We start from the raw sequence: 17,223 nt of genomic DNA on the forward strand, positions 1-17,223 counted from the left end.
CTGTAATTTTTTCAAGTTTGTTGTGATATAAAAATCTGTTTAGTTTAGATATAATTGATTAATTTATTTTGTGAGTGAATATTTTATTATTGTTTAGTTTTTGTTATAATAAGAGTTAAAAGCAGATGATTTCAGGAAGTTGTGATTATAATTCATTGATGTCGAGACTATCAAACATCGCATGCAATACATTGACATTGAGAATATAGAGATTTTTAGAAGGCAGGCAGACGATTAAATGATAAACATATAAATAGTGTGAGATGAGCAGAAATGGCAGACAGATAATAGCAAAAGAGAGTCAAGTTACGGGCAAGGAAAAGTTCGTCATGAAGTTAACTACCATATAAGTGATAGGCCTAATGATTAACATAGGCCTAACATTTAATATGTAAGATTAACAGTTGAAAAGGAGAGAAGAAGAATTATTCAATCAAAGCATGGTTCTAAAGTAACTGAATCAGCCTGAGTGCACTTTGATAAAAGGAACAGAGGATATTTAGAAGAAAGAAGACCAAACGATTACAGTAACTCATGCCACAATTTTAAGTGAATCACACATAGAATACTAGTGCAATAGTAATAGAGAAGATAGTTTGGCTTGTCAACTGAAATTCTAAAGTAATTGAATAGGCCTGAGTGACTTTTGACAAGAAGAAGAGAACTATATATATATAGTGTCTATGATATGCCTATAATCTCTGTAGTGTGAAGAATTTGTTGTACATAAGCTTAACTTGTTCCAAATATATGTATATTATTTTGAAAACAGGTGAAGTGCATGCTGTTCATTTATCATAGAATTTATCATCATCAAGTCACAAACACTTACTGTAGAAAAATCCTAAGCCCAACAACAACACAGTATATATATTTATACCATTAAGAAGTATAAGTAAAAGCTGTTTATTTTGACAGTTGGCAAATAATTTATATTTTAAATTTTGACAAAGTTTATATTTAGTTTTTATTAATATATCTAAGTTTTGTATGAACTGTATGAGCTTAGGTTTTGATAAAAGTTTATAAAGAGTAAAATTTTTATTTTTTGTTTAATATTTCTAACATTTTTAAATTTAAATAATTGTCCATTTCTGGTATTATGGGCAAAAAGAAATCAATACTCTTTGATTTGTATTACTAAAACGTTTTTTAATTCATTTTACACAAGTTTTCAAAGCTATCAAATGAATTTATAAGCTGTTTAGGCTTTGAATGAGAAAATTTTTTGCAGTTGTAAATAATAGGCTTGATTACATACTGTATGAAAATGTAGCTCATTGGAAAAAAGTTGTTTACCATTTTCTGTGTGTTTTTGCATGAAATATAGCAAATTGCTTTGAACTCCCTTTAGATGTAATTAACCAACTTAGGTAGTGAGGTAATGAATCATTTTCAATTATTTTTTCAGTAGTTTTATTTTTGTTTTACAAAATATAGGCACAATCTGGTCTTAAGATGATCTTATAGTATTAATTTTTGACTAACCCTTCTTTTATCATCAGACATTAACGAATGCCTTCAAGGCCATGGTCCTTGTGCCACAGGAGCAGTTTGCACCAATTTACCAGGCAACTACAAGTGTTCTTGCCTATCTGACCTAACTGGAGATCCCTATTCTGATGGATGTGAGTTTTTGTTTAATTAAATATTTAATGTAACTATACTACTATCATTCATTGTTTTTTATTACTTTCTAGTTATTACTAGTTCCTTATAATTCAATGACATTTTTTTCTATTATTTAATTGTATTAATCACAGTTTTAAATGTAAAAGTAGAAAATTTATTTTATTTGTAGCTGCTATATAAAAGTTATTGTTGAGAAAATACTAAGATTTAACTTCTTTGTAAGCATACACACAATATGGTTTCAATAACAGTATTTAATCTGAGAATAATGTATTATGACATTCACAGACCTCGGTTATAAATCTGTTTAGAAACATTTACCTTATGATATTCAATCAACTTTTGTGCCCAAAAAGAAAGCAGTTATTGTATTCTTTAGACTATGACTTTTAAAAAATTAAGATCAGAATTAACTAGCACATAATTATATTTCAACTTTAATTTAAAATTAATGGTGTTGAATATAAGCCAATCTGTATTTAAAGGGTAGTTTAGTCAGTTTTTTATTTTTCAAATGTAACAAATGTTGAAAACTTTATTTTTAATTTAATTAGCAGTGTTGGTATACTAATGCTCAGAAGTTATTAATAGTAAATGCACAAGAACAAAGTTGATAGTATTGTATTTGCAAGCTCATCAACTACAAGAATCAGTTAATTTTAGTAGTTACATATGAGTTTAAATTTTTAACAACATTGTTTACTCTCTTTATTAATATACTGAAGAAATATAACATTTCAGTCTTAGAAGTGTTTAAAATTGTTTTCCCTTATAAATTTTTGTAGGCCATCCTGTTGTCACTAAATGCCATCGAGACACAGACTGTAAGTCAAATGAAGCTTGTAATAGGGAAACAGAAGCTTGCTATGGTAAGTTTATTTATCCTCTTTAATGATTCTAATAAAGTTAGCCTATCTTCCATCTGTCATTTTAATCTTAAATATGCTATGCATTGAAACACTTATTTTCCATAAGTAAGGTCATTGTGGATACTTAAAATTTTGTATTTTTTCAAGACTGGCATCATTGCATGGTATTTACATTCAGAGATTTAGTACAAGGTTTATATGAAAATGTTGGTTTTATAATATTTTAAATATTCAGTTAACCCTTTAACCCCTTTAAACACTTTTCTGCTTAAGTCACCGTGTTACATTGAACATTTAATTAAACACCTTTACTGTCAATTTATGTGAATTACATTAATATTATAATGTATTTTATGATTCAAAGTTTTATTTTATGTAAGTTTTAAGTCCTTTATTTTAAAAGAAACCTTTAAAAACTACTTAAAATTTCAGATGTATTGTCATGTGACCAATGAGCTATGAAAATTCTCTACTTTGGCATGCTTTAACTTCAATAATGCAATGGCAGTTATGTAGATGTATGTCTAGACTATAAGATGCTTATATGACTTTTTGACTCATACACTTCAAAGGTCTCTGATTGAATGCAGTTGAAACAAGTAATAAATTTTTTCAACCCCTGACAGGTGTCACACCCACCTTCAACAGACTTGTTTGAGCTTTGTAGCCTACATGTAGATGTTACATACACGTGTTATAGTCATTAGAAAGAGCTCATTTTACACTATAATCTAACAACCATTATTTTGGTATGCAGTGTCTTCATGAAGTACATGTAACTGACTGTACAATCGTTGGCTGCTTGATCAACTATAGCACTTATGGTTGTTTCTTACCTAAATATGTTATAGTTAGAGATACAGTTTAAATTGTATTAAGGTCTTACTATTCTTACTATTATATTTTAGTTAATTTTGTATTAGTTATATTTTAAAATGTATAATTAAAAGGTTTAAACATTTTTTAAATATACATCATACCTTGTGTCGGTTTTCAAGGCTTATGATATTATGTGGTGCACAAAAATTTTCCGAATGGTTGCAACTGTCTGCCAGGGACACTGTAATATTCCTTGAGGGCACCATTGACTTGTGTCGAGATGAATAATAACTGATAAAGAACAAGAAAAGAAAACATTAAAAATTAACTATGTGTGAAATGGAAAAGACCTGAAATTATGAATTTAACAAAAGGAAAAATCTTTAAAGATATTTTACAAAAAATTAAAAGGTATGTATTTTTTTCTATTTTCTAATTTTAATTATTTCATTGAATTGTACGTTGATGATAATAGCTTGAGTTAGTAATATGGTAGAGAAAATGAAAAATAAAGTATAAACATTTACCCTAAAAAACTTTTGATATTCATTTAGGAGGTTCTAGAGGCTATGCAAATGAAATATGAAACTATAAGATGAAGAGAAACATTTTTATACTTAAAATGAAAATCATCTTGCACTATTTTAACACTTTGAGTGCAAATAACTACTACAGATATATAACATTTTTAGAAGAAATATGTAATTAAAATAATGTAATTCTTTGTGTACAAAATGCTTATAAACTTTAACAAAATCTTACAAGATTTTGTGAGGAATGCTCAGAGTTACCGTATGTTTTTTGTATAAATGTATTTCCTCAGTTGAAGTGATACAAACTGCATCAGCCTGTGGCGAAAGGATTAATCTGTATTTATTTTTAAATTCAGATATTGTATGTAAACCAGTGTATTTGGTAGCAAGTATTACATCTAATCTGTATCTATTAGGTCTTTAAGAAATTAATGTCGTGTTTTGGAAAACTTTCATTAACCACCCCCCAAAAAACGTACATCACTTATAATAGTTAAATGAACAGCCTAAACGTCACATTAGTGTAAAGTTTAGTATAATCTAATCCCTTATATTGATGGCACATGATGAGACACATTCGGCATGTAATGCTGTTTGAATACAAGAAGAGAAACAACGTCTCTGTAGCCACATAGAATATCAAAGAAGTTTATGGAAATGTTTTGAACCTTTGTAAATGTCAATAATGGTTCAACAAATTTCGTTCAGGTGACTTTAGCTTTAAAAACTGTGATTGCAGGGGTGACATGTTGGAATTGATATTGATGTTCTGAAGGCACTTGTTGATTCTAACCCAAGGCAACATACTCGTGAAATGGCCCTGCAATTGCATGTCTCTCATCAAACAATACGTAAGCATCTAAGGAATATGGTAAACTCCATAAAGAAGGTGTCTGGGTGCCTAATGAACTCTCCGATGATCATTGTTTCTAACGTGTGAACATTGCTTCGTCTCCTCTGGCGCGTAATGTGCGTGAACCATTTCTGGACAGAATTGTCACCAGTGATGAAAAATGGAATTTCTATGCAAATATTAAATGCCAAAAACAATGGCTCAGTCCTAGACAAAACCACTTTTGACCCCAAAACCTGTACTCCATCCGCAGAAAGTGATGCTTTGCATTTGGTGGGATATCAAAGGAGTAATTCATTTCGAACTCCTCAGTCTACAGCAAACTGTCAACACAGAGATCTATAGACAGGAACTAGAATGTTTAAATCAAGCTCTTCATCAGAAACGCCCTTCTCTTGTCAATCGAATAGGTGTTCTTCTTCTCCATGACAATGCATGTCCACATGTGGCATGTTTGACGAAACACAATATTATGGAGTTAGGTTGGGAAGTTCTCCCTCCACCCACCATATTTTCCAGATATGGCACCATCAAATTACCATCTTTTTCATTCACTACAACACCATTTTAATGGGAAAACGTCTGCAAATGTGGAAGTTGTTAAATAGGACATAAGTATTTTTTTGCTTCAAATCCAAGTGATTTCTTTAATCAGTGCATCAACAACCAGATTGTAAAATGGAAAAGCATCATCGATAAGAATAGAGTCTATTTCATATAATAAATGTTTTGTTTTGATATATAAGTTATTTGGTTTTTTTTTATCTAAAAAAGCAACATTAATTTATTGACGACCTAATATAACCATTAATTGATTATACGATTTGTGTTTTAGTGATTTTTTCACAAATGTCTCTTTCACAGATTTATGCTCAGAGTCAGACATCTGTGGAAAAAGGGCAAAGTGTAAGGCCATCAATCATCAAGTAGAGTGTCATTGTGGTATTGGTCTTACAGGAAACCCTAACTTGGAGTGCAGCGAAAGTAAGTTACATGAAATGTTTTGGTTCATTTTGAAAGTATGTATATATATTAAAGTATGTGTAAGTATGTAAAAAGACTGTCAGAGTTTAAAATTGTCTACAGAATAAGTATGTTTAGGTGAAAACATGCCTAGAACAAAAATAATGAGCCTAACCTGTAAATTATATATATACATAATATTGTGTGCAAAAATAGGGAAATAAATTTTTGGCATTAGTACAGGTACAAAAGTAATTTGTTTTTTTCATATTCAGAGCATTGTTTAAAAGTACAAAAGATAAGCTCAATTATTAAATCCCTAAATATTAATATTAATAAGTAAGATAATTCACATGTTTAAGATAATATTTAATTAAATGAACATGATTTCTAGTACAAACCTGTGTCCGTCATGAAGAATGTCTTGGCAACCTTCACTGCATGGGAAAGCGATGTAACTGTCCTCGTCCTTTTAAACAAGAAGGATTTTTCTGTGTTTGTAAGTCGCTCTCTCTCTTTTCCTATATTTTATAGAAAGTTACACTAATACAACAGTCTGATGAAATACATTAAAAATTAGCTTGAAATTGTTTTGTCAGTTTACACGACCTCTTTTTTTCATAAGTGATTGAAGCTTTAATATGAAAATATATTTTCTCTAGACATTGTTTACTTACATTTATCTTTGTAGAAAGGGATTCATTTTTGATGTTTTTCTCTACTTATACCTCTTGTATTACATATCTCCATGAAAATTTTATGGTGTGATCTTATTTATAAAAGCCAATGCACTTTGAATAAACATCACTGAATTATTAGTTTCAGAAGTGAATGTGAAATTTGGTTGTCAGAATGCTAATGGAAAACGTGTATAGCTTTTGAAACCCAGAAAAGACTGACCTGAAAAAAGGCCATAAAGCCATTGGTACTAACTATTCTATCTTGAGTTTTTATATTACAAGTTTAAATTAGATAGTCCTTAGGATGTGCAATTGACAGGATAAGGATTAATGATTGTAAACAATGCACATAATAGTTTGAAATCCTCTGGACATCTTGTGACACAGCAGATTCAAAGAGTCACAAAGAGTGCTTAAACAGAATAGTTTTTACCTAGAGATGTCATGCAGCTAAAGTAAATTTGTTATCAATGGTGGGTTAATGGTAATACAAATAATAATAAATGAGATTCCTTTTACTTTTCATATGATTATGTTTCTGCTGTTACTTTGAGTAACTTATTGGTTTCAATACAGACAAATGATTTGAACATACTTAATCAAGTGTTTATACTAGGTGTGAGATTGTTCAAACAGTTTATGGAAAAACTACATTTTTTAGTGTTAATTTAGATTTTAAAATTAAAGAAGTGCTGCTAAACTAATTATTTTGATCGTAAGCAAATACTCTGTAAATAGACATATGCCTGTAATATGGAGAATATACAAACATTTTCAGATTTACTATTGGTTTTATATAAGGTTTCCTAAGACATTTCTTTCATTTTTCAAGAAGAAATAATTAATTTCAGAGCTATAAAAGTGTATGAATCTCATATTCATATTTTAATCCGTATATCTATCATTATCAAAATCAATTGCATTAGAAAAATATCTTTTTGTTTAATCTAGAGTTGAACCATCAACTACACATCACTTTTTAACTCATGTAAAAATTCCTTTAAAAGCAACTGGCTAAGATAGCATTTTATTTCTAACATGTTTCTACTCAAAATGAAATTATCCAAGCTTGTTTGAAAAGAGAATAAACATTATTGCCTGGATAAAAGCAGTATCATAATAATTAACAAAACTGCATTTGTTAATCTTTTTTTGGTGATGCATTCTGTTTTTATGTTTTTACAGTATCAAGCCGTAATTGTTCAACTACAAACCCCTGTCCAGAAAACCAAGAATGTATTTATACAGGTGTTCAAAATAGTCTATGTGTTTGTCCACGAGGTTTTGTGATGATGCCAAATGGGATTTGTAGAGGTAGGCAAAATTTGTTATTTGAGGCTATACAAAAATGTCAAAATATTCTTTTTATTCAAATAGATGTGGAGCAGATACAAAAGTTATTATTTGTTACCTAAAACACATGTAATATATTTTGATATCAGACACTGTTGGTATCAGAAAGTTCTTTTCATTGGTCAGTTTAGTAGATTTACTAAGTTATGTAACACTTAACTAAAAAATCAATGAAGAGAAGCGGTATAAGTTCTGGAGATAGGTAGATAGTATGCATTTGTTTATGTATCTTATACAGTTCTGTAATATCTATAAGCTTGTGATGTTAAATGTACACTATTGCAAATACATGAATACCAGTAAATATAATTTGGTGTATTTATGCACTTTCTAAATACTAATCATATTCATTTGTCATAATAGTTTCATTAAGAAAAGGTAATTATTATCAGGTTATGAATATGATTTTGCATTATTAACACTATGTTGGAATTTTTTAGCTAACTTCAGTCTCCTAATCTTACTGAACTTTATGAAATATTATTTCAGTTAGGGTTGAATATAATATGAAAGTTAAAGTACACATTAATGATTCAGGGCAATCTAATCACATTATAGCTTTTAAGTTTATAATATTGTTTGGTATACTGGAATGTCATAATGTATAGCTTATTTGAAAACTATTTTAGTTCTGAACTACAAAACTTTTGATCAGAAGCTCTTACCAATTAAGAATGTTACAATAGTGTTTGTTTGATGTACATTGGTTTATGTAAATTATTATTATTAATGTACCTGTAATAAAAGCTTATTATACGATAAAAGATCTCTCACTTATTCTTTTCTAAAGATCTAAATGAATGTGACCAAGTCCCATTCCCATGTGGACAAGGAGCCCAGTGTTTCAACAGTGAAGGTAGCTACATATGTAAATGTCCATGGGGAACAGTTGGTGAACCAAACTTTGGAGGATGTAAGTTATTAAACCTTTTCATGTTTTTCTTTGGCTTATTAATATGTATTATATAATCAAATCCATTTTATTAAGGTGTGTTTTTAAACATAATATATTAACACGTATATCCAGTACCTAATCTTGCATTAAAAATAATTTGCCCCCAATGGCACAGCAGTATGTCTGCGGACTTACAACGCTAGAAACTGGGTTTTGATACCCATGGTGGGCAGAGCACAGATAGCCCATTGTGTAGTTTGTGCTTAACTTCACACAACAACAACAAAAATAATTTAAAATATATATTTCCAATACAATAATCAACTTTAGATTTCCACAAAAAATGCATTTAAACAAGACACTTTAATATTTTAGCCTCAAGTCATGGTTTTGATACTTCCTCTGCTAAAGTCTCGGCCACTTGTAGAATGTTTCTTTCACTTTAGTTTCCCCAGATGAAAATATAAAGTTATTTACTAATGAGCAAATAAAAATCCACAAAGAAGCAGAAACACTTAAAGAAAAAGGTTTTAAAGGATTAGTTAATTTTACTCCCTGTCTCAAACAATAAACTTAAATCTTATCTTATTAATGGCATGGTTTTCTCAGGTAAAAAGGAAAAAAACAGCTAAATATTAAGATGTGGACTAAGTTTTCTATGACTTTTGCCAGTTTTCTTGGTATCAATATAATGCTTCTGACTCCATTCTGAACCCTTCATCATGTCTGTATTTTGTACAATAAGGTAGCAGTTACAACCCTGAAAGAGGACTTCAACTGTGATGAATTTAATTGTTCATGAGGCAGGTTGTTATTTTTTCAACTTTATGTAGGGTGTTGTTTAAGATATTGTTAGTGTTTAAGCCTTAATCTAAATTGATTCGTTGTTGTTTATCATAGTTAAACTGTTGGTCTATTCATAAAATCAATCTTCAAGTGGAAAATGGATTGTACTTGGGAAATGAGAACTAAACTCCATAATGGAATCAACAGTGAGGTTGGTTCAAAGATTTAACTTAAGGTCTGTATCTAATTTTTGTCTGTTGACTGGGAGCAAATCAAGAACTGGTATACAGAAATACATGTTGCTGATATTGCAACTGATAAGAATGTTGTTGGGTTGGATAAAAACAATTTTTTTTTTTTAGTCCTGGGGCAATAAAAAGTTGTAGCATTTCTCACTTGAAAACTGCTGGTACCTCAGAGAGAGAAGTTACTGTAAAAACAAGGTAACTAGCTAGCTGGTGCCACACAATGGAATATTATACTTGTGTATTTTGGTTGGCTGTAGAGATGTGAAGATCTACATTCACTATCTGATTGGAGGTTTTATTATCTTCAGAAATCTAAAAGTTTTCAAGTTTGTCAGTAATGTCCTGTTGAAGCTTTTGGTATTTTTTTGTCTTCAGATATAAGCTTTATCTTTTCAGAGTAATCATTTTGGTGCATTAACACAGTTTGGTTTCATTTTTTAGCTGATATGATTACGATGCTGGGGTCTTTAATTTTTTTCAAAGCTTTGAAAGCTACCATTTTATTGCTTATAATATTTTGTTCATAAACCTTGTATTGATAACGTGAGCTGCGAAAACAATTCCGTATAAAAAAATAAGTGCTTAATCTCCAAATAAGAGAAGGATTGTGTCTGTACTGCACTTTCAAGTCAGAACAGGGTCCTTGTTTGGTATTGCACAGTTCTCATTATATATATTCAAAGTGAGATTGCCTCCCAGCTCAAACAAACTTGTATAAGCCTTTGTACTACCTCTTCATTTGGGTAAGATTTACACCTCAAAGAACAAATAACACACAAGCATATTGAAGTGAGTACACACTCTATAGAATGGTCATTGTTTCATGTAATCTTAGTCCAAGACAAAGAATAATACGAAACTATGACCACTTACATTCTCTTCAGAAAGGAGGCATGGAAAAGGTGAAATAAAAATCTTTGATAAAGATATATTATTTTCTAGTTATAGAAAGGTAAATCTGCTAACTGCCATAAACAAATATCATTCCAATAAGGTACTCTCCCTCCACTCAAGATTAGCTGTTCTTGTTTTGTGCTGCCCTCTATATGCGAACTTTTCTAGAAACGCATGCCACAAGCCTTCATCCTCCCTCTGTTGGAATTCAAAGTTCCAACATGTCTCTCATGCAAATCCTCATGCGTCACCTCTCCACAAATAGGAGAGCACTACTATCATGTGACACATGTGACTCCCTCTACGCGCCACTACCGAACTATCATTTCTCATTTGCAGCTATTGAGTTCAGACGTTCTTTTTTACATTGTTCACTTACCTTCGAGTGGTTAATTTTTTTTCATTTTGCATATTTTTCTTAACTTTATTTACTACACTTCACAGTTGTGTAGTTATTATATTAATAAAGTATTACTTCCTCATGTTTCCTGCTTATAAATTCCAAAGTTACAGTCACCACTTTGGATACTTCGCCAGCGTCTGATGCCGTATTTTTGGGCACGGCGTGGGCAACACTCTCTCACTTCAAAAATGGTTTGTTTGTTGTTCGAACCTCTTGGCCCATGATGCAGTTTTGGTGCAGACCTGTCTCTAGGCTCCATATCTAAGGGACCTCTGCATGGTGCCGTTTTTGTGGCATTATGTGTTTAACTCAATTCCTGGGTCTTTGGAGTTGCAGTTGGCCTCGGCCTATGGACATTCTACCTTTACTAACTTGGTAGCTCATTTGTTGCAGGTGGGGCCTATCCCCCAACCTTCCTCTTCCTGTCCCACCCTCCCTCTGTGCCATGGTATGACGACTTATTCAACGATGCATGATCCACCAACAGCAGTACCAGTGACTATATGGTCGGTTCAGGCCCAGTGGGGGCTCGTCATTTGAACTTCGTTCATCTGTGGGGGCCCTTTCTCACTGATGTCTTGGTTCACAAGATGCTCTTGGTTTGATACATTATCCCCTTTCTCTCCCTTCCTCCGTTATCCAGTGTTCCCATTCCCTTCTCCTCGGAATCCCTCGACATGCCAGTGTCTGTGAGAGGTGGTTCAGAACCTCATCGCACAACAGGCTATCGAAACAGCTCCACCAGATTCACAGGGGTTTTAATCCAACCTGTTTATGGCTCCAAAAGAGATTGTGGACTGGTTTCCTGTCATTGATTTATCCAATCTCAATCAGTACATTCACACTCCTTGCTTTACTATGGAGACATACCTTTCTCTTTGGTGGGCATTTCTCCAGGTTTTGGATGATCAATATGGACATTTCCAATGCTTACCTACACATTCCTATGGTAGAGCATTCCTGTTCATATTGGGGGTTTGTGTACCAGTTTCAGCCTAGCCTTAGCACCATAAGTTTTTCTCGTGGGGTTGCGCTTCCATGTTTATACAGACGAATGGCTTTTTCTTGCTCATTCTGAACGGGAATTGGCCTGTCACACTCGTCAGCTCCTGGCTGCAGCTGCACAGATGGGCTGGTTGGTCAAATTGGAGAAGTATTTCCTTTGTCCTACCAATACCTTATCCATTTGGGTGTTTTCTTCAACATCCACCTCAGTCGGACCTACCCTTCTTTCCGGCTCCATTCTATGGAATGGGCCATTCAGAAAGCCCTGTCTGTTCCCTCACTTACAGCTTGTGAGGTTCTATTGTTTCTGGAGATGAGGTCCTCCATGACCCTTCTCATACCCCTGGGCAGGGCCCATATGGTTCCACTTCTTCCTCTGCAGCTTGATTTACATCTTTTCACAGATGCACCCTTTCAAGGCTGGGGTGCCTGGGTGGATCACCAGGAGGTTTCAGGTCATTGGTCTGTGGGAGAGAGTTCTCTTCACATCAGTGTTCTCGAACTTCTGGCTGTTCATCTGGCTTTGAATTAATTTCTTTCTTTTGCCAGTCGCTGACTGGTTATGATTCATTCTAATAATTCTACCATGGTGGCATATATCAATCACCAAGGTGCACCAGGTCCATATCCCTATGTTCTTGCACTATGGATCTTCTTTATTGGGCCCACGTACATCACATTCATTTGATGGCATGTCATGTACCTGGTGCTTTCAATCTCGTAGCTGATCGTCTTTCCTGACTGGATCGATTTTTTTTTTCCCACAGAGTAGTCTCAGTATCCTGCCATTTATCTGTGGCTCTGTCTGCACCTGGGTACACCCCATATCGATGTCTTTGCCATAACCCTCAATCACAAGTTTTGGTTCCCAGTCCCCCATCCTCGAGCCTTGGCTGTCTCATCTGTTCCTTTATGTTTACACTCCCATCCGTTTACTCCATTGGGTGGTCTCCCTCATCCATGCCATTCCATGCTTAGTTCTTCTGATTGCTCCTGGTTTCCTCAGTTGCTCTAACTGCAGATGACCCTCCCCTTTTTCTTCCCCTCTGTCCCAACCTGGTCTGTCAACCCCATTCACCAGCACTCCATCCTGCACTATCCATTCTTTATCTTCAAGCCTGGCTTTTGTCAGGTTCTTGGCAAGGAGTTCTGGTTTCTCTTGCAGAGTAGCTTCACATGTAGCCTGTTCCATTTGCCCTTCATCTTTGGGTGTCTATCAAAGCAAATGGAGCATTTATTGCTCCTGGGCATTGACTCAGGTTTCTGGGCTTCTCGCTTAACAGTTGCCTGTATCTCCAATTTCTCACATGGCTCTTTGAGAGGGGTTCTTTGGTCTCCTTGATTTCAGGGTTTTGGGCGGCATTATACCATACATTTCGTTTTTCTCGCTTGCATAGGGTCTTTGCTTCTCCTGTCCTTTCCATGTTGATAAATTACTTCTGGCTCCATCAGCCACAGAGGCATCTGTCACTCCTATACTGGGACATTAACGTGGCCCTTCATGCTCTCACATTACCTCCGTTCGACCCTCTGTCTATGTGTTCCCTGTTTCACCTCTCTTTGCAGGCATATTTTCTCTTATGCCTGGCCTGCAGGCATCATAGGTTAGATATTTTCACTCTCATTGTTACCAGGACCTTGAACCACTCCTCCTACCTTATCCTTTATCCAGATCATTGTTTCTTTTCCAAGACCTCTGCAGCTCAAGAAGGTCAGTCCTCTTTTTCCCCCTATCTGCCTATCCTCTATATTTCATCTCTACCCTCATCCTGATCTGGATAGAATCCTCTGTCCTGTCTGTGCCCTCTGTTGTTATATTGCTTGCATGGCTTCCTTCCGGGGTCCTCATTCCCACCCTTTTATCCATTGGCAACCTTCCATGATCTTTTTCCAGTTACCCTGACCAATTGGGTTCGATGTTTGATCCAGATTTTCCTATTCTTCCTTGTCTCCTTCACAGCGTGATCTTTTTCATGTTTCCACACATCAAATCTGTCACCTTACCTTCTCCCTTGCCTCTCATCTTCACCGGCCATTGGAAGAAATTCTAAGATTAAACATAAGAATGACTCTGCACACTTTCATCTCTTACTACCTAGACCACATCACTGTTTCTGTTTCATTGGGGTATTGCCTGCCTCTTATGGCTATTTAAAGATTTCGGCTTGGCTGTGACATGAGGTAAGTACTAACTAATGCTTACTTTTCTTTCAGGGGTCCCTGCTTCAGCTTCAATTTGAATTCTGCCCTGTGGCAAGTAGTGCCTGACCAGGTATTCTGTCTGTACTCGGAATGAGTTCAACTTAGACATTCACCGACGTCTTGCTATCAAATCCACATTGTAAGCCATGTTGATTCTTATACATTTTCCATGGCTATGTACATTCACCCTTGAGATGGGGTGTTTCACAAGATCACTAGAGTGTAAATTCCATGTGATAATTGCATCATACTATACCTATTCCAGACTGTATCACCCATGGATTCCTGCCCTGCCTAGATTGAATAAATCAGTGTGGTCTGCTTTTAAACATAGGGTTTCGTGATCACCCATTGCACTGTCTCGGGTTTTGCAGTCCCTCCAGACTCTCCACTGCACTTTCCCCCCTTCCAGTTGAGTACAGGAGTCCTTACCACTTACCAGTTCCAAGCTGCTGGGTTGGTTGACCATGGAGGCAACCTGCTGGATGGGTTCCACAAAAATGGCTATAACCATTCAGTTCAATGTAGGGCAATGGTGTTCTGTAGAGGGAGTTACCGGATCCTCCAGATGAGTAACTTTTTCCCAGAGTTGAGATGCCCAAATGCAGTTCACCGCTCTGATTGGGTGCTCTCCTCCTACCCTTGTGTGGATTTTGGTACCCAGTGAGTGAGGTTTTGGAGATTTAGTGTACCAATCACATAATTTTTCACACAGGTTTCAGGTTGTCCATCTTCCCCTCTCGACTTATCTTCTGTGTTGCGGGTTTCTGCCTGTTTCTGTTTCTGTCCTGGGTTTTCCCTCATTGAGTGACAAGGTTGTCACCGACCTGGGGGTTGAGTACATGCAATGGACTTCCATTGGATTCCGGATGACACATTCCCAGATCCCTGCCATTAAGGCTACCCTGTGAGTTCCTGGTTAGGTTAGACTCTGGGACTTGAGGTGAAGAGGGTATGATCCTCATTCTACCCTCACGAGGATGTTGGTACCCAGCAAGTGGGGTTTTTGGATGTAGTTGACTTACCGAGTATGGTCTGTCATGCTGTAGCTACTCTAGACCATGGGACATATCCTCACTTGCCCACTTTCCATCGTGGGATTGAGTGGTTCCAATTTCTGTTTAAGATCACGTTGCTAAACTATCCTCTCCCACATGGATGTGCTTCCTTTAATGTTCTGCCATGTCTGGTCACACGTGTCGCATGATAGTAGTGATTTCCTATTGATGGAGAGGTGATGAATGATGATTTGCATAAGAGACGTGTTAGAACTTTGGACTCCAAAGATGGAGAATGAAGGCTTGTGGTATGCGTTTCTGAAAAAGTTCACATATAGAGGGCAACACAAAAGGAGAAAAGCTAATCTTGTGAGAGAAGGGAAATACCTATTGGAAATTCATTTTTATTTAGGAAAATTATAACTTTAGTCAAGATGTTTAAGTGCTTTGTTACAAATAATTTTTGTATCTGTTATATGCTTTTAACATTTGTATGAATTAACAAATATATGTATTTTTCTATGAAGTTGTACAGGATGAGGCAAAAATTAGTTGCTCCAGTTCACTTTACAATTATCAACATACTATCTGTTTTCCTATTTTTGCTGTAATTAACACAGAAAGTTAAATGCTCATTTTTATTACAAGTACTTAATATAATTAAACATGAGACAAGGTTGTAATTTATTACTTATATTTAGGAACAACTTAGGATTGTAAATAAGCTTTGGTTAAAATTACTAAGTGATATTATTTTTGCATAACAAAACAGAACAAACTGTTCGTGCCTATAACTTTTCAACTATTGTATCAAAATTTCATTCATATAAGGCTTTTAGGATTTCAGAAGTCAAGAATCATCTTGCAATAAATATAATTTAAAATTTTTAACTTTCATTTAATTTTTTTTAACAATATGAAAATGCTAACTTTAGGGTTTATCAAAATTACCAGTTTTTGCATTTATAATTTTATTTATATATTTCTTTCATATAAGTTTTGAAATTTTGTATATAATTTTTTTTAAACCTAAATATAAAGTTTGGTGCTAATTGGTATCTGCAGGTAAGACTCTAGAAGGTGATTGTCTAGTGGATGATGACTGTCCTTCCAATCAGGCTTGTGATGTCACCATCAGCAAGTGTCATGGTAAGAATAAGCAGTTTTAAATAATTGTAATAACATATTGTCAGAAAAAGAAAATGTTTACTCTCCACCTTTCTGTATGAAATCATAGTATTTTGTTTTATTGAGAGAAATTATTGTTAACATTATGTCAAAGCTTTAAACCAATAGAATATTACTTTAGAAAACAACATTATTTTATTGAAACCACAGATATACCATTCTGTAGTTTTGTACTTAACAACAAACAAATCCAATGAATCTGTGATGTTATAATATGTTTCTGGTTTGTGTGAATTGTTCTTTTTATCAGTTTCACCAAAGTAAAAAAATTAGTAGGAAGGTGTTAGGAATAACTGTTGATGGAGTTAAAGTGGTTGGAGATAAACAGAAACTAGTACTTTACTGGGAATAAACATGTATTGTAAAATATATCTGAGACCATTTGTAGTAATGGAATAAAAATCAAAGTACACATGATCAGTAGCTAAAAACATTACTACTGATATATAATGACATAGACAATACCTCGTAGCACATAAAAAAAAGAGAAATAAGATTTCCGGAATTTTGTGGTATTTCCCACCCAATGTAATAACCAATAAGTAGCTTCACACAGTATAAAGTAATGTTGATTACTATACGTCTATCACATAGGTGAGTCCTACCATTGAGGGCAACACTTAAGGCTGTTTTCAATCTGAACTAGAACTTTTCAAAAATCTAAGAAAATGTCACTAAATGTAAATACAAGTTGTATGAAAGTATGATATGTGAAATATGCATATCACAAAGTTAACAAAGAAAGCTAAAAAAATAAATTGTAGGTTATCAGAAATTATAATTGCATGCACTCTATAATCATTGTTAAACATTGCTTTACAAATTTTTGATGTGTAAATAGACTGACTGCTAGAAAATTGTTGTTTAAAATGGAATTACTAAACTATCATTCCTTTGTATTA

The 17,223-nt window shown here is 34.1% G+C and overlaps 1 protein-coding gene across 1 annotated transcript in view; it reads left to right on the top strand.

Moving 5' to 3' along the window:
- Positions 1 to 17,223, top strand: part of LOC106459538 (fibrillin-1-like) — a 122,045-nt gene that overhangs the window by 76,238 nt on the left and 28,584 nt on the right. The window contains exons 68-74 of the mRNA XM_022386048.1: positions 1,506 to 1,628; positions 2,418 to 2,501; positions 5,571 to 5,690; positions 6,064 to 6,168; positions 7,535 to 7,663; positions 8,493 to 8,615; positions 16,199 to 16,282. Coding sequence (XP_022241756.1) covers positions 1,506 to 1,628; positions 2,418 to 2,501; positions 5,571 to 5,690; positions 6,064 to 6,168; positions 7,535 to 7,663; positions 8,493 to 8,615; positions 16,199 to 16,282 — 768 coding nt within the window. The remainder of the gene's footprint in view (positions 1 to 1,505; positions 1,629 to 2,417; positions 2,502 to 5,570; positions 5,691 to 6,063; positions 6,169 to 7,534; positions 7,664 to 8,492; positions 8,616 to 16,198; positions 16,283 to 17,223) is intronic.

This window comes from Limulus polyphemus, unplaced genomic scaffold, assembly GCF_000517525.1.
Source record: "Limulus polyphemus unplaced genomic scaffold, Limulus_polyphemus-2.1.2 Scaffold624, whole genome shotgun sequence".
Lineage (NCBI taxonomy): Eukaryota > Metazoa > Arthropoda > Merostomata > Xiphosura > Limulidae > Limulus > Limulus polyphemus.